This window comes from Arvicola amphibius, chromosome 4 (genome assembly GCF_903992535.2).
Source record: "Arvicola amphibius chromosome 4, mArvAmp1.2, whole genome shotgun sequence".
NCBI classification, from domain to species: Eukaryota; Metazoa; Chordata; class Mammalia; order Rodentia; family Cricetidae; genus Arvicola; species Arvicola amphibius.
In genome coordinates, this window is record NC_052050.1 from 17,651,452 (window position 1) to 17,675,384 (window position 23,933).

Sequence of the window (23,933 nt, forward strand, 5' to 3'; positions counted from 1 at the left end):
TTTTCTAAATTCTTTTGTTTTGTTTCTTCTCAGGCCAGTACGAAAGTGGAAGTAGACATGGAGAAAGCAGAGAGTCTGCAGGTGACAAGAGGAGACTTCCTGGCTTCTTTGGAGAATGACATCAAACCGGTGAGTGTGCACGAGTGTGCACGAGTGGGTGTGGTCCACAGAGTAATGACTGCTACTATGGAGGGGGGTGAGTGCCCTCGCCTTGTGCTGCAGGACCTGCTGGTCCCCATGGCTTTCTCTACACCCTGGGAGATCTTACCGTAGTCCCCTCAGCGGAATACTGATAGCTCGGCCTTCAACCAGGCCTTCCTGTAAGAGACCTTACTGTCTTACAAGGCCGCCCACTCAGCTTTGAGATTTTCTATTTCTTGGTTCTTCATAGAACTTAGTTATCTTTCAGGTTTTTACATAACCTCAACTACAGCGACTTATTCAGTCCTTCCTTTCCATGCCCACTACCATGACACTGAGAACCAACCCTCGGGAATCGAGACGATGGCTCGACAGTTACATGTGCGCTGCTCTTACAGAGAACCCGAGTCAGTTTCCAGCGCCTGTCAGGCAGCTCACGACTGTAATCCAGGGCCAGGGGATCCAATGCCCTCTCTGGCTCCAGGGGCCCTGCATACACATGACATTCCCACACACTCTCACACGTGTACACACAAACACATGCACTCTTACACATGAATAAATAATAAAATGAAATTTGACAAAGAAGAGAAAATGCACACTCATATCTTGCCCTTTCTCACTCCCTGCCTCCCCACGTCTCCAGAACATCCCAATTTGTGCTCAACACCCCCTCTGGTTGCTGTAGTTTCTAAGATTCTTAACCATCCTAGATACCTTTGGGGACAAATGCTAGATTGTCTTAAAATGCACTGAAATCAGCCATGATTAGAACTGGAAAATATATTGTTACGTTTAACTCATTGTTCTATAAAATAACCAGCCACTAACATTTGAGTCACCATTGTTTAGAACCCAATAAAAACTGCTGAAAAGCCTAGGGTGGTGTGTGTGTGTGTGTGTGTGTATGTGTGTGTGTGTGTGTGTGTGTGTGTGCGCGCGCGCGCGCGCGCGCGTGCGTATGCGTGTGTATACACAAGTATTGTGTAGCTAGGTTTTTGTCCCTTTGAAATTTTTGTTTTTTCAAGACAGAGTTTCACTGTATAGCCCTGGCTGTCCTGGAACTCACTTTGTAGACTAGACTGGCCTCGAACTCAGAGATCCACCTGCCTCTGCCTCCTGAGTGCTGGGGTTAAAGGTGCGCCCCACCACAAATTTTTTTCTTTATTTTTTTTCTGGCAAACTTTTTTCTTTATCATAGAAAATAATGGGTTGGGCTGGAGAGATGGCTCAGGGGAGATCTCTGCCTGCTTTCCCAGAGGTCCTGAGTTCAATTCCCAGCATACATGGTGGCTCACAACCATCTGTAATGAGATCTGATGCCCTTTTCTGGCTTGCAGGCATACATGCAGGCAGAACACTGCATAATAAATAAATAAATAAATAAATAAATAAATAAATAAATAAATAAATCTTTAAAGAAAGAAAAGAACATGATGGGTTACACTGTGATCTCTTCATACGTGTATATTATTTGGAGCTTTTTCTCGTCATTCTTAAATGAATCTTGGGTACACAGAATTACACTAATCTTTCTGATTTTTTATTTTTTGATTTTTTTTTATTTTTTGATTTTTTTTTTTTTTTTTTGGTTTTTCGAGACAGGGTTTCTCTGCAGCTTTTTTTTTTTTTTTTTTTTTTTTTTTTTTTTTTTTAGAGCCTGTCCTGGAACTAGCTCTTGTAATCTTATTTTATTTTATTTTTGGTCTTTCAAGACAGAGTTTCTCTGTGGAGCCCTGGCTTTCCTGGAACTCACTCATGTAGACTAGGCTGGCCTCGAACTCAGAGATCTTCCTGCCTCTGCCTCCACAGTGCAGAGGGATTTGCATGGGCTACCTGAACTCCTGCCACTGTGCTCAATCTCAGCCCTCAGCTTGGTGCTTCTCCAAAGTCTCCGTGGGATTAGACCTGATTTTATTGCCAGTTTTTATCCAATGCCTTGGGAGATGAGAAATCATTTAATCTAAAATGTCTTTCAGGAAGACATGGCAAGGAATGGGTTGTGTGACCCAAACAACACAGTGACAGAGACAAAAAGATCAGATAGTTTGGTTTCAATACCAATGACTAAAATGCTTTAAACTGCCCTTTATCTCAATAGGCATTTGGCACAAACCAAGAGGATTATGCAAGTTACATTATGAATGGAATCATCAAGTGGGGTGACCCTGTGACCCGTGTCCTGGATGATGGCGAGCTGCTGGTCCAGCAAACTAAAAACAGTGACCGTACACCGCTGGTCAGCGTCCTTCTGGAAGGTATGAGGAATGGCGTGACAGCCTTAAAGTTTAAAAAATACAGAAAAGGCAGCATTTGTTTTCAAAAGCTATTTGGTACTTTTCAGAAAGGTAAGTAGATTTCAGTTCTAAACTTTGTTCATGATCAGCAAATTCTATCCCAGCCTATGTGCCAATATTGGGACAGATTGAAATAGGGGAAAAGAATGTCACCGACAAATGACAACAACTAGTTTTCTTACAAGGATGTATTTCCGTGGTACTTAATAGATTGATACTGTGTAGCTCAGCAGAGGAACTTGTGATGTGGATACAAATACATGCGAGCACCAGTCTTGTCATAGAAAAGACTTGGAAAGGAATCCTGCAGGGCAGTGGTGGCTCACACCTTTAATCCCAACACTCGGGAGGCAGATCTCTGTGAGTTTTAGGCCAGACTAGTTACAGAATGAGTTTCAGGACAGCCAGGACTATATAGGTCTTGAACCACCCCCCAAAAGAAAGAGAGAGCGAGAAAGAGAAAGAGAAGAAGGGAGGGAGGGAGGAAGGAAGGAAGGAAAAAAGGAAGGAAGAAAAATCCCTAGTAAAGGTATGTGTGGGTGCAAGCTGCTTTGCCCAGGAGTGGTCAGAGAACTAGAGGTGATGCTTAATTTAGGCCTTGAGGGGTCGGTTCATATTTTATCAAGTAGACAAAGGGAAGGACATTCCACTCACAACCAGTTAGCTTAGTATTAGTATGACAGCAGAAAATTCCAGGGAGACCAGATGACAGGGGAACCTAGCTCCCTCTGAGGCCTAGAGGTGAAGGCTTCTGAGAGAAGCATGCTAAGCCAGGAGCCAAAGGATGTGTAGAAGCTGGCCAGGCAAAAGAATTGAGAAGATAGTCTACAAAAAGAGACTTGCATGTGGACAGTCCCTTGGCAGGAAAGATTAAGGAGGAGAAAGATTAACTAGAGTTGAAGATACGGATGCGAGAGGCCGGTGAGATGGCTTGGAGGGTAAAGGTGCTTGCTGTCACCAGAACCCACAACAAGAAGATAGCTGCTCACTGTTGTCCTCTGGCCTCCGCAGGCTTGCCATGCATGCCAATACACACGTTACAACAACAACAACAACAAAATTGAACTGGATAGCTTACCAGGGCTAGGTTGTAGCTCAGTGAGTGTGTGCTTGCTTGGCACGTGTGAAACCTTGAGTCTGATCTCTGTCAGCACAGCGGGGAAAAAGAAGAGATTAGATTATGCTTTAGGGGCACTGAGCAGCCACTTGGAAGCTTTTTAGCAGTGAAGTCACATAAGCAGGTTTGTATTTTGAAAATGTAACTATGACTGCTTTAGATGGAAAATGGATAGGAGGAGAAAAAGGTGCAGAAAGCTACTGGGTAGAAGCAGGTAAATTGGCCTAACTGGTGGCACAGGGAACTGTTTATTGAGAAATATAAAGAAGGCACAATAAGAGCTTGATGAGAATTATTGTTACTATTATATTTTTTTAGTCCTTTATAATCGCCAGTTACTGTGTTAGCACCTCTCATGCACTGTCTCCCTAGTCCTCACCTCAGGTTGGGAGTGCAGATGCTGCTTATTTTATTACTATTATTATTAGCTTTTCAAGACAGGGTTTCTCTGTGTAGCTCTGGCTCTCTGGAACTCTATCTGTAGAATAGGCTGGCCTCAGTCTGCCTGCCTCTGCTTCTTGAGTGCTGGATTAAAAGTGTGCTCCATCCACCCAGCTGTAGATACTGTTTTTCCCCTGTATCATCCACAGGGAAACAGAAGCTTAGAAATCCTGCTTAGATTAAGTATCAGCAGGGTGCTGGAGAGGTGGCTTGGTAGTTATGGATGCTTTCTCGTTTTGCACACAAGCTGAGTTCAGTACCCAACCCTGTGTCAGGCAGCTCACAACAGTCTGTAACTCTAGCTCCAGGGGCTCTGACACCCTCTTCTGGCCTCTTCAGACACACTGCACGTATACACACTCACACACACAAAGATACGTGTAACACGCACATAACTTTCTAAAAGAAAGTAAATCTTTTAAAAATAAAAAGGTTGCCGGGCTGTAGTGGTGTACTCCTTTAATCCCAGCAATCAGGAGGCAGAGGCAGGTGGATCTCTGTGAGTTCAAGGCCAGTCCAGTCTACACAGTGAGTTTCAGGACAGCCAGTGCAACACAGAGAAACCCTGTCTTGAAAAACCAAAAAATAAAATAACATAAAAATAAAAAAATAAGTATGGGCAAAGTGTCAAACATGACCCCCAGCCTGATCCGCAGGGCTGTTCATCGGAGACAATGGCAGAGAGACAAGTTTTAGGAAGAAAGGTCACTAACTCACTTTTGAGCAGCTAGATTCCAGGTTCCTGTAGGATAATGTGATTGTCAGTGTTGACTAGCTTGTTTGGGTGCAGTGTGGCTGTCCTAGCTCGGGATCTGCCCTGTAGTCACAGGAGTGGAGACAGTCCTTTAAAGGGTGTGGATGAGATGCAGACAGGCCTGGGACTTTTATCTGAGACTTATCAACTGTTCAGGACTAAATAGAGCAGGGAAAAATGACAAGGGAGGCTAGGCAAGAATAATGGAGGGAGGAAGAAGGGAGAGGGCGTGCTGTCAGGAAGCCAGGAAAGGCATTTCAGGACAGAGGCCTTGTATCTAATGCTCCTAACAGGACAGAAAAATACCTGTGTGGAGTTCAGTGACCTTGATGAGACTCTGACCAGTGTTGGTGGAAGCCTTACTGCTGGGTGAGAGTGGGAGCGAGACAAAAGGTCAAGCAGATAGGAAGATCGTAGGGAAGTTTCCCTTTAAAGATGAATGAAGGGGTAATGTTGAGTATGAAGTCCAGGAAAAGGATTTGGGTTTATTTATTGTGCTTTCAGATCTTCAAAACATATTTAAATGCCATTGGAAATGTGGCAGGGGAGAGAGGGGCTGTCACTAATATCCCATTCCAGAGAGGATGGCAAGGAAGGATTGATTGGCTATGACGAGGAGGGACATGTCTTCCAGTGCGTGGGAAGGGGGTCTAAGTGCAAGTGACTTTGTGGATTTGGTTGCCTTTGTAAGAATGAATGAGTTCAGCCTTCTAGTCATCTAATAAAGCAGCGTTCCCCTGTTCCCCGTGTCACCTCCCAAGAAAACTGCATTTTTGTTACCAAGAGAAAAAAAGATTTGATACAACTAATAAGTCACGTCCTGATATGCATCTGGATACATTTTCTTCTTTTCAGAAGCAAAATCCTTGTGTTCTTGCTTAGTCAGAAGGTTGGAAGATTAGGGACTGTGAGGAAGTGGGAAGGCATGCATTTCACCATACTTTGGAGAAATGCTAATCAGTTCATTAAGTGTAGTTGCTAATAAATAAAAGGAAACATGTCTGCTGTGAAACTGTCAGGAAATGTTAATGAGCAACTAGTTGAGACCTCAGAGCCTTGTGGATAAAAGTTTCAACTTGTTTGATGCCCGGTGCTTAGGTTGGCTTTTTTCCCCCACCTGTCTCTTTACGCAGGCCCTCCTCACAGCGGGAAGACTGCCCTAGCTGCAAAGATTGCGGAGGAATCCAACTTCCCCTTCATCAAGATCTGCTCCCCGGATAAGATGATTGGCTTTTCTGAGACTGCCAAGTGTCAGGCCATGAAGAAGGTATCAAGATTTTGATTTTCATTTTAATTTCTAGTCTCAGGTGAGTGTGTGCATATGTGCACACATACATGTTACTTATACATACATGGGTACAAAGCTGGAGCAGCTCTGACCTCAAACAGACCTCTCAGTAGAACTTGAGAGTGGACAGTGACTGCTTCAGATCCTAAAACTTTATCATGCATTTTAGCCTTCCAGGTTTTACTGTCTTAGTACATATCAACATTAATTTTCACCTCTTGTCTATCTAAATTCGATAAAGAAAAATCACTTCAGACTGTCGGGCAGAGAGGAACAAGTTCTTTTATGTTTTGTTGTTTTAGTTCTTTATCAGCATACAAAGCCAAACTGTTCAGAATTGACCGTAGTTTTGAAAAGAACAGAGATTAAAATGCCTGTCGAAGTTTTTCCCAAGAACCCCTGCACAGGACAGTTGTGTATGACATGGGAAAGAAGACCATGCTTCTCAGCAGAATCCCCTTCTCACCCTTCTCCAAGCTGCTTTCTGAATCTGCCTCTCTAAGCCGTTAGTGGACTTAGAGAGACACAATAGAATTAGGATCTTCTGGTCTCGCTCACCTGCATCCAGGCAAGAACCGTGTAAGACCTCTGGAATGGCAGCTGCGGTGGTGGTGCATGCCTTTAATCCCAGCACTTGGGAGGCAGAGGCAGGTGGATCGCTGTGAGTTTGAGGCCAGCCTGGTCTACAGAGTGAGCTCCAGGACAGCCAGGGCTATACAGAAGAATCTTTTCACTTGGTAACCTGTGTTGATGTTGATACTCTAAAAACTTTTTCATACTTTTGGTTTTTGTTCTGTTTTGTTTGGATGAGCACATGACAGCCAAGTGCTTACACTTGAACTCTTTCTCCAGACCGCCCCCCAAGCTAGTGTTTTCCCTCTAAAGGTGACCCTTAAGCTACTTGTGTTGAGACTTGAAGTGACCCTTGGAATGTGTAGTCACTGAACTTGGCACCCAGGGTAAAACTGGTTGTATCTGCATTGCCTTAAACCACTTCTGTGCTTGTTCAAAATCAGTAGCCTGTGCAGATGGCAGCTGACTCCATTGCTTTCCAGCTGCTGCCCAAGATGTGGGTGGATGGCCCTTGTTGTTCTATAAAGTTTAAAAGTACTTCAGGCTTCTGCAGATCAAAGCTACCTTGTGAGTGTGAGATAGTATCATTTTTATTATTTTAATCTCTTGCAAATTGACTTGAGGGGGGGAAGGTACTATGTGCCGATTTTAGAGGCTTAAATGGTTAAATTAATGACTTAATAACTTATGATTTAATCTTTAAATTGCTGAAGCCTTTCAAGGTAGAGTTTTAGATGAGCAGAAAGCTAAGGAATCTGAAACTAAGAGCCTGTGTGAGCTTCTTCAAGATCGTTCTGTTCATGATTCAGTGTCTGGATCATCCGCGTGCTCTTCAAATTACAAACAAAACAAAACCCAAAAAACTGCATTGACAGAATAATAAATAAATCTACATTAGACTTTTTGTTTTCTTTGGAGGGGGGAAATATTATTTCCTGTAACAAAACTTCAGAACAGGGAAAATAATGGAACATAGGTGTCCTAGAAACATGTCAGGAATATTGTGAGGCTTTGCCAGCACTTTCCTTCTTGTTACCTAATGGCTGCCTGACTAATGCCTGAGGCCTCAAACCGGTTTTAGTACTCCAGGTCTCCCAGGTTGATTCTGAAGGTGAAGTGTAAACACGCCATTCTTCAGTCCTTATAGCTGTCTCCCCCCTCACCCCACCCCTGTTCCCGTCCCCACAATTTCAGTGTGAGGATGGGAATGGGGTCTTTTAACATTCTTTTCAGACCACAGATTTGTATTGTTTTATTCTGAAAAAAAAGTATTTCTTTCCTTTTAAGTATCCTCTCTCCATATAACTTTTCTTAGTAACAAAAATAATGGGGAGGGGAGGTGGGAGGAGTGGGAGGAGGAAAGGGAGTGGGAACTGGGATTGATATGTAAAATGAGAAAAAATAGTTTCTTAAAAATAAATAAATAGAAAATACAAAAATAACAGATTAAAAAAGTAAAATATACCTTTAATCCCAATACTTGGGAGGCAGAAGCAGGCAGATCTCTGTGAGTTTGAGGCCAGCCTGGACTACAAAGCAAGTTCCGGGACAGCCAGGACTGTTACACAGAGAAACCCTGTCTCGAAAAACCATTAAAAAAAAAAACAAATAATCTGTATTTGAACTTATCCTTTAGTTTTCTGTTAAGAATGCTGTGCACATACATACACATGTTTGTGTGTGTGCACCTGTGTGTACTGAAGAGCACATTGGGCATACCACTTCAAACTCAAGATATTGTTGTGGCCACACCTTCAATCCCAACACTTAGGAGGCAGAGGCAGGTGAATCTCTGTGAATTGGGGGCCAGCCTGGTCTATAGAGTGAGACTTTGTCTCAAAAAAAGGAAATCATAAATAAATGAAGCATAACTGCCGTTAATCTCGGTATTATTAACTGATAATACCCATTCACACAGTTCCCTCTGGGAAGTGAAGACCGCATACTACAGAGATCTGAGTTCAGTTCCCAGCACCCACACCAGGCAGCTCACAACCACTGTAACCCTGGCCTTAGTTTTAAGGGGACTGGATACTTCTGGCCACTACAGGTACCTGCACTCACATACCCAGGCACATACACAGAATTTAAAAGGAATAAAAATATTTTTTAAAATAATTTTTGTTTAGGTTGTTTCCAAGTTTTTTTTTTCACGGTTAGAAATAATATTCTGGCTGGGTGGTGGTAGCCCATGCCTTTAATCCCAGCTTTCGGGAGGCAGAGGTTGATGGACCTCTGTGACTTCTAGGCCAGTCTTGTCTATAGAGCAGGTTCCAGGACTGCCAGGACATAGAGAAACCTTGTCTTGAAAAACAAAACAAAACTCTGTGTGTGTGTGTGTGTGTGTGTGTGTGTGTGTGTGTGTACATACATATATATACATATGTATATACATATATACACGTATACGCACATATGTATGTGTATACATATGTGCGTATACATGTATATATATATATTATTCTATAAAATTATCAAGCTAGAAAAATCATTGCCCCACATTTTTGTTAGATTTTTCTTAGGTTGATTAGCATCATGTGACTAAATACTTGGGTTTTGATTCAGATAGACCTGAATTTGAATCCCATCCCTGCCACACTTACTAAGGTCTCTGTCACCTTTAGTAAATTATTTTCTCTAAAAGCCTTTCAGCCTTTGTCTTTTCATGTATGAAGGTGATGCTTCTTTAGAGCATGCTAGTACATACCTCAGTCCCGGCACTCAGTAGGCTGAGGCAGTAGGATTGCCACATAGAGGCAGCATGAGAATTAAATGAGATAGTAATTCATGTAAAGTAACATGGTATTCCTCGCACGGAATATGTACCTAATAAGTATGATGGTCAATTTTACTTATTATTGTACAGGTTTCTGCTTATTACTTTAGGATGAATCTTCAGGATTTGGATTGCTAATATTCACTGATATTTTTAATATAAAATTTTATTTTTTCAGATTATAATAAAATTACACAATTTCCTCCTTCTCTTTCCTCCCTTCAACCTCTCCCAGGTACCCCCTTGCCCATTCTCAAATTCATGGCTTCTTTTTCTGTAATTGTTGTTACACATGTGTGTATACATACATATCCCTAAATACATAAATACAACTTGCTCAGTTCATATAATATTACTTGTCTGTATGTGTTCAGGGCTGACCATTTGTTATTGGGTAACCAGTTGGTGTGCTTTCCAAGGAAGACTATTAATCTCAGCACTCCGTAGTGCCTGGAGTCCCTGTGAGCTTTTCTCCTTCCATGTTGTTAGCGTATATATCTGTTGGTGTCCCCCTTGGACAGGTCATGTTTAGGCAGCCATGTTGGTGAGACTTGATGTAGTTTCTTGTATTTCTAGGAGACATATTGTCATAACAAAAGAAAAAAATCTTAGTATTTGTGAAGATTTTTGCATGTATTGCTATCAAACCTTTTATATAAAGATAATACTGATTTTACACGGCCCATTCCTCCAGAAAGTTGTGCTAATTTATACTTGAATAAAATATGAAAAGAATGAGTTTCTTTGGATTTTTGCCCTAGTTTAATGTTATTAAATTTTTCTTTTCCAATTAGTTAGGTTTTTAATTTAAGTGAAATTATAGGCGTCTAGTTCTTTCTTTAGGTACATTTTAATGGCTCTGGTAGAGTACCTGTTTAGCATATATGCAAGGCCTGGTGCTCCATCTGTGTGTGTGTGTGTGTGTGTGTGTGTGTGTGTGTGTGTTTTCAAATGTTCTGTAATTATAATAGTGTATAAGCGCAGAGATAACACAATGTGTTAATTTTGTTAAGTAGGAATGGTCTAAATTAGTTCTTTCAACATTTTGGTTATCATTTTATTTCTTGGACCAGTAGCAGGTAGATTATATAAAGAAAGACAGTCATAATTACACTATTGCTTTTCCCCCCAAAATAATGGTGCAAGAATACATGAAAATAATTTATTTTCAATTCAATTTAAATAAATTAAAATTTATCTTTTACTTCTGTTTCTTTCTTTACTAAATCCTTTCTGCGTGGTTAAACTCAACACTATCAAGGTCTTTCTGAAGCATTATCCTCTCATTCTGGGTGGGGAGGGGAGTGCAGTATGCTCACTCAGACATTTGAAATATTCGCAGATATTTCTCCTTTCCCCTATTTTATGTTTGCTTCCCAAACTGTATTTTGTTCTAAAATTTTAATTCTTTTACCCATTTTTGCATCTATACTGTAAAATTTTATTTTGCTGGCTGTTAATGACATTAAATGACGGGGATAGAGCAATAGAATTTGATTTCAATTAATTACCTAATCATGGTGCTTCTGAGTACACACTTAGTATGGAGACAAAATAGACAAGCTAGATATTACTAAAATTGTTAAAATTCAATTAAAAAACATTGGCAATTTATAGAACTTCTATTAATAGCATGATTATTCTTATTTTCAAAGGTTTGGAAATTAGCGGAAGAAATCTTCCTTCCCACTAGCTTTTCGAAATAATCTTCTGTGAATATCCTACTGTGAACCCACTGCAAACTGCAGTCTGCACAGACAGTCATGGTGCCTAATCCTCCTCCTTTCATGCTTTAGTCGGTACAAAGAGCAAAGCTGGAAACTGGATCTTCTGACAGCAGTTACTAAGCAACAGAATTTGGATGTTTTGGGTTGACATCCTAATATATCATGGAGCGATTCAGTGAAGTTTGAGTGTGCATGAGTTGAGCGGTGTGGGTGCTCCAGCCCTGGTGGACATCCCTTGGCTTTTGGGTGAACACACCGCCTTTTGCCGCACCTGTAAAGGAGGAGCAGAGCTCCGAGACCACGTGGCTTTTAGACGGTGAAGCACACCCTCTCTGTGGATCATGATAGTAAAAAATGTAAGACTTTTTCTTGAAAAGCAGGGAGAACAAATAGGGGATTTTAAGGTCAATCCAAGAAGCTTTAGTTCTTTGCCAGAACTTGAGGTCCACTTCCTGCACAGCCTGTTTGCTTGGTCTGCTCCCAAATTATTTTTAGAGACCAGAGATTATTACTGATAGTGGCAGTTTAAATTTGCTCATTTACGTTTTTATATGCTACCAACTATGATTAGCATATGTTTTCCACTAATTGCTGACAGATTTACTGCATTAGGGATTTTCAGGCCACGGGATTCCTCCTGTCACTAGATTTCTGCTAACTAGGTTGAGCTACTTTATGCCAGCTACTCCAAAATTGGAGTGAACCCTTCCAGGCTCCAAAAGAGAGAGCTTAGCCTCACTTCCTTAAGAGCACTAAAGAGGTTATAGAAAGTGAAGGATAGAGCTCCTTAGAGCACTCTTTGCTGTGGCTTGTGACTCTGAAAGGCCGGGATTAACATGGAGCTAATAATGCTGGCATCCTCCCTGGAGCATTCATGTCAGACCAGAGAAGCAGCTGCTGCCCCGCCCCTCCTCACAGGTGGCTCTAGCTAGTCTGAAGAGTCCAAGGCTGAGTGAGCTCTGTGCCCTGAACACTTGCCGCGCCCTGCCCCCTCCCAAGCCTGCCTCAGTCTCTGCTCCTCAGTGCTTACACAGTGTGCTGGAGAGGAGCCCCGGTTGTCTCTTCTGACCCTTAGGTCTGTGGACTGTCTGCCTTTACAAGGAAGGGAGGTGGTTCAGCATGTTTAACAGTGCCGGGCTCCTCGGTGTCCACAGTGGGATCAGACTCTGGGAATCTGATAAGAGATTATCTTCATCCTTCAGGGCAAATCTCACCATTTCCACACAAACCCAGAGTGTTCTTCCTTCCACTCCTTCTTCAGTCCTTCCTTTTCCCTCCCTCCAGGCTTTCTTCAGGCTTCCTGCCTGATTCACTTGGCCCCCATCTGTCTGCCTGTCTGTCTGTCTATCTATCTAGTTATCTCTCTACATAGTTGCTGACAGCTCTCCTGCGCTACGGGACACTCCTCAATGACTGAGAATGATCACATATCCCTTAGATTATTAATCTTTTTGGAGTCTGTGAGGTGCGGCTCCTCGCTGTAGCTTCAGCCCACCTGGCTGCTCCAGGGTTGTGACATATTTGATCTAGAGCAGGCACCATGCAGCTGCTGTGTGCTGCTGCTGATGGCATGCCGGGATGGCATTCTAACTGGGGCAGTTTGCATGATCTTGTTGTTTTTTTTTTCCTGTATCTTTTCTTCCAATATCTCACCTCCTTATGAATTGATTTACATAAAATTATGGTAGAACTTTCCAGCTCAGTATGTAAATATCTCATTAGATTTAGGCTGGCAGCTAATCTCCTGTGTTTGCCCGTCAAGGTTGAGTCTTGTCTTAGTAAGCACTGTGCTGGGGCCTGGGCCAGGAAGCAGTTTCTGAGAAGACTACACTTAAGTCAGGGATCCAGGGGAAGAGGGAAGACCTCATGTTAGACTGGTGACCAGATAAAGAGGGGCCTGTGTGTGTAGGGAGTGAAAGGGGGGTGTGTGCACATTCAAATCAGCAGAGGAGTCTGGGTTGGCTAGTCAAGTCAACCGGTCTTGGTGTGGCCTTGTCATGGTGAGTACATTGTTTGCAGGGCTGACTGTGAGCACTCCTCTCTCTGTAGCATTGACCACACTGAGAGCTGTTTGTCTTTTAAAATAAAAGTACAGAACACTTTATATTAAATGAATATCATTGGTATTTTTCTTCTAAAATTCCAGGTAGCCTATGTAATGAACTGTGAAGTTCCTTAGTTGTTTCCACTGCATGACAGGAAACAATCTGTTTACGTAATACATATCTCTCTCTCTCTCTCTCTCTCTCTCTCTCTCTCTCTCTCTCTCTCTCTCTCTCTCTCTCTCTCTCTCTCTCTCTCTCTCTTTCTTTCGAGGGCCCCGTGTGAATCACAGCTAGCCTCAGACTCTCTTATGCAGCTGAGACTGGCCCAGATCTGAGCTTGCTGCCTCCACCTCCCAGGTGCTAGAAATGCAAGTGGGCACCATCACACACCCAAATATGTCCCACGTTTGCTACTAAAAGTTTGATATGTAAATTACACATTGCACTGAAAAAGGAGAAAACCTGATTCAGGGGGCATGTAGACTTAAAACAACCGACCAGGCCCTGATGCCCCAGGCTTCCGTCACTCTAACCTATGACTTCCTAGCTTGAGAGGCAGATGATATGCCTGCCCCAAAACCTTTAGTGGAGCTCTGAAAAGTGTTTCGCAAAGCATTATTTTTACTGACTCCCTGCGTTTACACAGTATGACAGTGGTTTTAATGCCAGTGCAAACTTCAGAAATAGGAAAGAACCACTGCTCTCAGGCCTTCCCATGGTCTTGAACTCACTAACTCAAAGCAGAAAGTAGCCACAGAAAACTGAACAGCTCTTTGTCCCATCTCCTCTCCCTCTTTTTGAGCTAGGGAGGGGCGGGCCTGCTGAGTAGTACTCTCCTTCCTGGCCAGATGTATTCAACATCCATTCCCAAACTGATGCTTTGCCTCCTACTCCTCCCTCATCGCCACCCTCACTCTTCCCTAGGTTGTTCCTCTCCTCCCGCCCCTCTCCCCAGCTGCAGAATCTACTCACTTCTCCATGCATTGACTTCCAGCCACCATTTCTCTCCTGACACTCCACCGTCTCAGACTCTAACTCTCTTCTTGCTTTTCTGTACAGCAGCCTGGGAAATGTTTCTAAAATGTAGAACGGACATCTCAGTTCATCGTTTAAAACTCTAGAGTGTGGGGGCTGGAGAGATGGCTCAGAGGTTAAGAGCATTGCCTGCTCTTCCCAAGGTCCTGATTTCAATTCCCAGCAACCACATGGTGGCTCACAACCATCTGTAATGAGGTCTGGTGCCCTCTTCTGGCCTACAGGCATACACGCAGACAGAATATTGTATACATAATAAATAAATAAATAAATTTTAAAAAAACTCTAGAGTGGCTTTTTAAAAAATGCCTTTACAATAAATTTTTAGTTTGCTGAATATTTTGGGATCTTTTTGGTCAGGCTGGGTGGTGGCAGCGCATGTCTATAATCCCAGCACTTGGGAAGCAGAGGCAGGTGGATCTCTGAGTTCAAGTCCAGCCTGGTCTACAGAGCGAGTTCCAGGACAGCCAGGCTACACAGTGAGACCCTGGATTTTTTATTTTGTTTGGTTTTGTTATGGATGCTGTGTGTTCAGTTTTCTTGTCAGCTCCTCTTCTACTTTCCCCCTCCCCTACCTCTCTGCCCACATTGATATCTGCACATCTTCATTTTAATTCATCAGCTAAACTCCAGCTGACTCCACAGCCTTCCCGAATTTCTTCTCTCTGGAACCTGACATGCAGTGTACTCATGTGCGCTCCTCCTTATTTAGATTTTGGCTTCAGTGTCTTTTTTTATTATTATTATTTGGGAAACCACCCTTGATCCTTGTCTCCTACATTCCTGTGTGGCTTGGGATACCTTCAGTTCTGCAGCAGTCGGAGCACCCCCAACTCTCCAGGTTGGAGAGTACCCCTTCCAGGTAGTCCAGTTAGGCAGGACCTCTTCCGGGCGGATGGGCTGGTCTTTGTTTCCTGGAGGCTCGGCTTTTCTGAGAGCCCTCGTTGCAGCTTGGCTTGCCTGAGAGCGACCCACACCCACTTTCTGTTTGGACAGTTTGGGGGAAGGAGGGTCCTAGCAAATCTGGCCGGCTTCAGGGACTTTCTGAGGCGGTATTGAGTTGTCGCTTCCTTCTTAAGAGCCTTCCCTGCAGAATTGTTTCCATCTGCAAGGAAACAGCGACACAAGAGTGACAGAGGGTGAAGGGCGTGTACCAGAAGAACGAATCTCTACTAGAGGGGCTGATCTGACTGAGTATATGGAGATGGGAACTGTGTTTGTGTTTATACCACGGAAGAGGTCACAAGGAACTGAGTGAAGACGGTGACTGTGGAAATTCCATGGTAGCCTTTCTTAACTATTAAGGACCATCTATGTGTGGGTTATTTTAGTATGAAAAAAATGTTAGTATTATTAGTTTGATTGCTTTATTTCTACACTTAATTCTAAAACTTCTACGGTTTAAGGATACCAACCAGGTAATATTGTTCCACCTAAAGCATTATGTGGTGGGGCTGAGCAGTTTTTGCCACTGTGGTTCACCAAGGTTGTGCATCATCCAGAGAGATTAGGCTGGATGCAGAGATTACTTTGTATTTGTGACACTGGTGGGTGGCACTGAGCACCATTTACAGTGTCTAGAAGAGACCTGTCATCATTCACAAGAGGCTGGACTGAAGGCCATGGGCACTGATTCTTCTGTCTGATTAGAAACTGCTACTCCATGTTTGCCAGGACATGCCAGCTCACTTTAATTTACTGACTGTATTTGACCGCCATATGGCTGTGTTGTCTGATCCAGTTGTTTTACTGCTTCCGTTTCCCCACAAGTACTCTTTACGTTCTGAGGTCATGTACTCATCGATGCGTTGTAGTATGGGCAGTTAGTGCTACACTGCTTTGTTGAGGTATTGTTTAAGAATCAAGTTTACCTGGGCATCGTAATCGTGCACATTTTTAATCCCAGCACTCAGGAGGCAGAGGCAGGTGAATCTCTGAGTTCGAGGCCAGCCTCGTGCAGATAGTAAGACCCTGTATCAAAAAAATGAAAAAAAAAAAGAACTAGGTTTAATCTTCTTATTGTGGAGGACAATGATGTCATAGATGGTTTTCTTTCTTCCAGATCTTTGATGATGCATACAAATCTCAGCTCAGTTGTGTGGTCGTGGATGACATTGAAAGACTGCTTGGTGAGTTGTAACTTTGGCTGTAATGCCCTGACGCATGACAACTGAAATCTTGAAATTACAGGAGAAAAGTATTTGCGTGGGAACTTGTAGACGATGAGACAATAGAAATTCTTGTTCTTCAGGGACTATAGTAGTGTCTCTTACGTGACTACTACCATCAGTAGTCATGATGAGAGGCCTCATTTTCTACAGTGAATGAGCTATGTAGGGTAGTAAAGTGGGGATTCTGGGGGGCTGGAGAGATGGCTCAGTGGTTAAGAGCACTGACTGCTCTTCTAGAGGACCCAGGTTCCACTCCCAGCACCCACGTGGCAGCTCACAACTGTCTCTAACTCCAGTTCCAGGGGCACCCTCACACAGACATGCAGGCAAAACACCAATGCACATAAAATAAAAAAAATAAAGTTTAAAAAACATTGGAATTCTGAAAATTAAAGGTGCTCTACAGTAATTTTTCAAAGGACTAAGCACCTCTTAGGTTGCAGTGCAGTGGATACAATGATGAATGGGACTCAGTCCTTGCACTCCACTCAGAAGTCACCTGGTAAATGTCAGCCAAGTTTTGTCAGTTTTACATTTCGTTCATTGGAAATTAAGTCAGTCTGGTGTGTGTCATTATAACAGTAGATCAGGACAGGACAAACATCTGGTGACCTAATGAACCCTGGGGAGAGCCCCAAGCCCTAACTGCTAGTAATGATGTCAAGTTAACTGCTCTTCCCGTCCCTGTGGTGTTCAGCCTTATGCTGTGCCCTCTGCTGTTTGCCTTTTACGCCTTGGTAGTATTTATTGTAAAACAAAGCAGGTATATCTGAGATCCACTTAAGTTAGTAGTATTTACCTAGTGGCCAGGATTTGGGGTGTGCCATGTTTGGGGCATCTCAGTTCAGCATTATTTCCTTAAGGACTTTCAGCCATGTTCACAGCTCTGTGCAAACCCCTTTATCTGAACACACTTAAGGCGGGTGGTCACACAACACACTGTGTCAGGAATGTGTGCCCTCTGAGTATATTTCCACATGTATAAATAGTTACTTTTGTACTTTGTTCCTTTGTTCAAGTACTACTGCTGTACTAGAATTGCTACTGCTCTAGAGAGCTCAGAGGCAAACAATACCACCTAACCTGTATGATAAGAAGTAACGTAAACTAGGGGATGCCTATATCCTGGGTGTTCAGAGAACACTGGGATGCAAAGGACGAAGCCTGCAGGGCGCCAAGCACAGGACAAGAGTCATACGCAGAGGAAGCTGGGGACATGGCATTCGTGCTGAGGTTCCCCAGATAGAAAGTTCCCTAATCACCTGCTCTGCATTTTCTGAAGGCCAGTCTGGATGTTTCTCCACCCCGCAGTTATGCTGCCATTTCTTTCTGTGTCAGTTTCAGTTCCACCCCTTTCTGCTCCTGGGCTCTCTACCGCTGAGCCGCATCCCAGCCTGTTTGTACCTATTGTTTCTGTCAGACTTTGTCATCAGTGTGATGCGTGTTGGTAAATACACCTGGATACTCTCTCCTTTGGACGAAAAATAGTCCCTGAAGACCAGGAAATATGTTTATGTGAATCAAAGGATATTTAGAAGCTTTTTTAAATGTACAGATAAGTTCTTATGTACTGTTTTAAGAATGCCGATTATTAAGGGTGTCTTTTTCACGGCATAGCTGCCTGCCTCTTACCACAGCTGATGTTTGGTCTCGATGCAGACAGATCTGCATGTTTGGACGTGTGCCCCAAGATCTCAATCCTGAGCCACAGCCATGTTTCTCTTTCAGATTACGTCCCCATTGGCCCCCGGTTCTCCAACCTGGTGCTGCAGGCTCTTCTTGTGTTACTGAAGAAAGCGCCTCCTCAGGTAATTCAGTAATAATAAGGAACATTCTTACAGAATCTGCCGTGAAGTTTATACAGTGGTACACTCAAATATGCAGGTTATCACATACATAAAGTTCTGTTGTTGAAGGATTCCGGGAGGGTCATCTGATCTAGCCTTCTGTCTAAAGGTAGATTGTTTTCCTTTTCCTTTTCGTCTTCTGAAAACACCGAGATCTGCAGTTGCAGTTAGTATTAGATCTTGTTTTTCGAATTCCCCAGCATATTCCACATCCTTAACCCCATCACCATCAGCGGGAGATTATGATACTAATATAGAAGGAATTAAATGCGTGTTCCCATTTGTTTCATTTAGCATTTCACGGTTTTCCTGAGGGTTTGTATTTGAGAGTTACACACGAGTTCACTAAGCCAGCAGCCTATTTGCTGTTGAGGTTTCGCCTGGTGAGATGACATGAAGGTTCTCATGTACCACGCGCTGCTCTTAAGGAGCAGAGCTGGGATCATCACTGTGTTGCCTAGACTCCCTCAAATTTCTGGGTTTGAGTCAGTCTCCTGCCTCATCCTATTGAAGTCTTTCCTATATTAAGGCTGATGTTAACAGAAGTGAGTATATTTTTGGCTTCTCTTGAGTCCTTCTGTTTTTAAATAAGTAAATAAATGTGTCTAAAACAAAATAAACAATTTATACATACTCATACACATACTCATAATTTATTTTTTATGAAGCTAGCATATTTAAAATTTTTAGAATGGGAGATATTTTTCAGGCATTTAAATATATTATAATATTCACTTTTTGGTTAAAAAGAATTTATACAAAAGTTCACTTAGGAGAAGAATGAATAGCTTTTCAGTGTTATTTTCAAATTTCTCCTTTACCTGGTCATGTGCTCTCCACTTGAGTCTAAATAAAGGTGAATTTCCCCCCCCCCCCCCGAAAGCTCTTTATATCCAAAATAGATATATATGGAAGATACTAATAAATGACATGTTTTAAAGTATCTTTTCATTGTGTTTATAATTGGGGTTCATGCCATAGGCCCTGTGCAGGTCAAAGGACAGCCTTGAGGAGCCGGGTCTCTCCATTCACCTTTATGTGGGTTCCAAGGATTGAACCTGGGTTGTTAGGCTTCCTCGAAAGCACATTTGCCCCCAAGACATCGTGCTGCATTTTGATTAGAGACTAAATAATAACTGTTTCTACTTCTTAAAATAATTTTAAGACTCTTAAGGGAAGGAAAAGTTTCTTATGCTTCTAAGTCTCCCAGCACATGCCCACACACATCCCTCATAGTTTATCCTGCAAACACATTGAATACATATTTATCACTCTGTGTGCATCTTCTCATGCTGATGGTCTTAGGTAAAAACAAGATATGTGTAGTGTAAAAACATTTTAAAGGTTCAGGGGCCAGCAGAGGGCTCAGCAGATAGAGGCGCTTGCCATGCAAGACTGAGGACCCGAGTTCAATTCCCCAAACCTATGAAAAGATAGAAGGAGAAAACTGACTCCACAAAGGTGTCCTCTGACCCCCACCCATCTGTACCATGGCATGTGCTATCCCCATCATACACACACACACACACACACACACATACACACACACACACACACACGCACGCACGCACGCACACACGCACAACACACGCACACACACACACACACACGTGCGCACACACACACACACACACACTAATTGTTTTTAATTTTTTTATGTGAAATTCAAATGACCAGTTAATACTGAGAAGAATGTTCATTTTCTTGTTCATCAGGGACTGTAAATCAAGACCAACATAGTGAAGTACTTTATATTTTGAATTATAGGTGTCTATGATCCAAAAGTCGGATAGAAGTAAGTATTGGTGAAGAGTTAGAAAAATTGGAAGCCATATAAACTGTTAATAAAAATGTTAAAATCGTGTTGTCTTTGGGAAAGCTTAGCAGTGCCTCTAAAGGCTCAGCCGAGGTCAGGAGGTGTCTCATCAGTCCCCTTCTAGACCCCCACAGCAAGGAAAATGCACGCTTGCGCCAAAGCTTGTTCACCAACGTTTATAGCAGGGTTATTTATAGAAACCCAAAAAGAAAACATTGTGAATCTAAGTGGAATAAAATATAGTATAGCCATGAAGTGGAATCTTATTCAGCAATGAAAATGCACTCAGAACATGGTTCAGCATAAACGGACCTTGAAAATGTGCCAAGTGGGAAAAGACAGTCACAAAAGACCACATACTATGATTCCATCTTTTTTTAAATCTTTAGATCTATCCATTTTATTTTGTATGGTATGAGCGTATATGCATATCTGCATGTATATCTGTGCACTCTATATGTGACTAGTGCCCTCAGAGACCAGAAGAGGGCATCAGATATCCTGGAACTGGTTACAAATGGCTGTGAACCGTCATGTGGGTACTGAGAATCAAACCCAGGTCCTCAGCAAGGACAGCAGTGCTCTAAACTGAGCCACCTTTCCAGCCCCACTAGGGTTCCATTTCTATGAAGTGTCTACAACTGGCAGTTCTGTAGAGACAGAAGGCCCATTTTCAACAGTTGCCAGGGTCAGGGAGGGCTGGATTGTGAGAATAAGAGGCAGGCAACAGCTAATGAGTATGGGATTTCTCTTTGGAAAGATGAAAATATTCTGAGATCAAGCGTGGTGAGAGCTGCCCATATCTGTGAACGGGCTGAAAACTGTTGAGCTATACACTTTAAGCTAATGGACTATGTGCTTTGCAAATTATATCTCAATAAAAGTGTCACATTTTTTAAAATGTAGTTTCTCAAGCCATGTAAATGATGAAAGGAGAATTATATAGAAGGTTAAAAGTAAAGGGCGAGTCACCAGGGTACGTGGAGAAATCCCAGCTTGGGAGCAGTCTTACACCCAGCAATTGGATCATTAAAAAGGGCTCTGGAATGAATTTCTCTAAGAAGTAAAGATGTATGTAAGAAGTAAGAAACCTGGTTACCTTAGTTACAGGGAATGGCAGGGATTCTCTTTTAAGGGAACACTGGCCTGTCATTAGTCAGAACTTGGTGACTCTGACCCCGTCTGCCAGGTGACCTACTGTGTAAGTGAATTTGTGGCAGAAGAAATTAGTATTGGAAATATTTCTAGTTGGCAAAAGTTAAACAGAATAAAAATACGTCCTGGCTACACCACTTCGCTTCGTAATTGTATTCTACATTGTGTCAAGAAAATGAGAATAATTCTTAAGCGTGGAGAATGTTGGTGACTCTACAGTGAGAACACTTGCTTGAGCAAACCATTTGTGCATGGATTTTTCTATTTAATATTAAAGCCAGAGGCACCAAGTCAGGTAGAGAGTGTGGGTCACAGAAAACTGTTCTTTCTGGCAAGAAAACAAAAGCCGTGGGCGTCTTTCTTTAGAAAGCCCTGCCGTCCTGCAGGACAGAGGTCTCCCGGGCACAGGGGCCTTCAGTTGGCATGTGTTGTAAGGCCAGCTTTCTCGCAGAAATATTGTGTGTGCGTGTGTGCACATGCTCCGATGACAGAATCCCTCCGGGCCGGTGTTGTTGTGTTTCCAGAGACTCCCTTTCCACTTCCCTTCCCCCACCCTCCCCTCTTGTAAATTGGCTTATTAAAACTGGGTCTCAAGCCCTCCTTTCTTTCCTTTGTGATCTCCTTGTTCTTGGGTTTTCGGTGTAGAGCTAAAAATTCAAGGCAGATTTCAGTTACTAGGATAATTTTCTTTGAATTTTAAATTTTTCTAAGCAAATGCATAGATTTTTAATGAACCTGGTATTCAGTGGGTTTGCTTTAAATTTATCTGGAGTGTTACTTTCATGATTGATTTATTAGCTCTTTGAAAGTATGAAAAGTGGTATCGGTAGCTCATGAAGACTGAGAAACATCATCACATTTTGTTTAGCATCTTTTTAAAACCAATTAAAAGCTTTTCTAAAATGGATTGAACAGGAGAAAATAAAACATGTTCCCTAGGTCTTTATTTCAATCAAGTTTCCCTGTGTTGTGCGGGAGAAGAGATCGAGGGGGGGACAGAAAGACTGAAAAGGGCTGTCCCAGCAGGGAGCCGAGCCGGAGAAAAGGCCTCTCTGAGAACTCCGCCGCCACAGCTCAGAAAGCTCCCAGCCTGCTTCATCTACATGCAGAGTCACACAAGGCATGGGGGCGCTCACCGGCACACAGGGCTTCACATGTGCTTCCCCGCTGATTCCTGTGAAAAGCTAACAATTGGCTCGGAGGGTGAAAGACCACTGCAGTTCACCCTCCCTGAGCTGGACGTACAATTTGTCCAGTGTTAGGAAATGTCCGGCTTAGCAGTGAGAGGCTTGAAGACACCCCTCCTTGCAGTGAGATCCTAATGCCGGCGCTTTTACTCCATAACACTGGGACTCTTTTCAAGGCTTGCAGATTTATGGAAGTTGTGGCGGGGGGTGGGGGGGTGGGATGCTTTTCCAAATCTGGAGGATGAAAGCCGAGGTCTCCATGTCATGGAAAAGCCCCAATAAAGCGGGAAGGACAGGTGAACCGCCTGTACCAGCGACACCAGTGGCTTTAATGTTTCCCCTGGGGTCTCTAATGTCGTGCTTAAAACAACAGCTTTATCATTTGGAAGACAAGTACCTAAAAAGAGGCTCTCCAGGCCGTAAAATGGCACAATTTCACCGTTTCCTTGACAAGTCTAGGGGGTGTTCAAGCCATTAATTGGCTTCTTAATTCTGGGTGTTCCTAACATTGTTTGAGATCACACTGGAAGCCCCATTAGAATGGAATAGAATGGGATGGGATAGGATAGGGTAGGGTAGGGTAGAGTAGCCTTGCAGTCAGTGAAAAACCAATCCCCCTTCTCAGTGCCTCCCAACCTTCTTTTATCATGGCATATAGAAATGGCACCTGATCACATATGTGAGTAAGGTCAGGGACCCATGACACAGGTACCCTTGGCCTTCTCCTCAGCTGATGGGAATGTAACTTGTTTGTGCCATAGCAAATGCTCTTTGGAACTATAAACTTTGAAAAGACTATCTCCAAATATTCCTAGCGATATATTACTGCAGGAAAGCTCAGACCTGCTAGTTAAGAGCTTAAACTGAAGTTGACTGCGAGACTCTACTGCTCTGGTGCCTAGGAATGGGTTTTGTTTTTGTTTTTCGGAGGAAAGGAAACTTGATGTGCTGGGCATGCTTGTAATACTGACTCTCAGGGAGCAGGAGCAAGTGGACTGAGTTCAAGGTCAACCTGGGCTACATTGTGAGACCCTGTCTCAGAGGTGGGGGGGAGAGAGAGAGAGAGAGAGCGAGAGAGAGAGCACCAGGTGTGGTGGGGCCTTTAGGAGGTAGAAGTAGGAGGATCAGAAGTTCAAGGTCATCCTCAGCTGTATAGACTGGTGAGGCCAGCCTGGGCTATATGAATTCCTGTCTCAAAAAAGATTTGTGAGGGAAGGTATTTTGGGGGCATAACTGGACCAATAAAAAACTATATCTAGGCAGGCAGTAATCTAGTTACTATTCTTTGGGAGAGTATTCAATGAAATATTCTTTAAAAAATAAAAAGAGAAACTATAGATCTCTGGACAGGTCTGTGTTTTTCATGGGTTTTGTTTTAACGGCACTTGTCTATAGACAGCACTGTTTTTATGTAACTCTTATTGGACATTTCAGCTCAGTCTCAGAGTAGCTGCGTTATTAGGAAGGTAATATTGGGCACCTCCTCAGGCATTTGGGTGGCTTTAGTGAATAAACAGATAATGGAAGACTGCAAGCCCTACAGGCCTAAACATGAGAATCTCT

General features: G+C 42.9%; 1 protein-coding gene across 1 annotated transcript in view; it reads left to right on the forward strand.

Moving 5' to 3' along the window:
• Window positions 1-23,933, forward strand: part of Nsf (N-ethylmaleimide sensitive factor, vesicle fusing ATPase) — a 146,461-nt gene that overhangs the window by 104,842 nt on the left and 17,686 nt on the right. Inside the window, exons 13-17 of the mRNA XM_038327691.1 lie at window positions 34-129; window positions 2,243-2,399; window positions 5,884-6,017; window positions 16,257-16,323; window positions 18,094-18,173. Coding sequence (XP_038183619.1) covers window positions 34-129; window positions 2,243-2,399; window positions 5,884-6,017; window positions 16,257-16,323; window positions 18,094-18,173 — 534 coding nt within the window. The remainder of the gene's footprint in view (window positions 1-33; window positions 130-2,242; window positions 2,400-5,883; window positions 6,018-16,256; window positions 16,324-18,093; window positions 18,174-23,933) is intronic.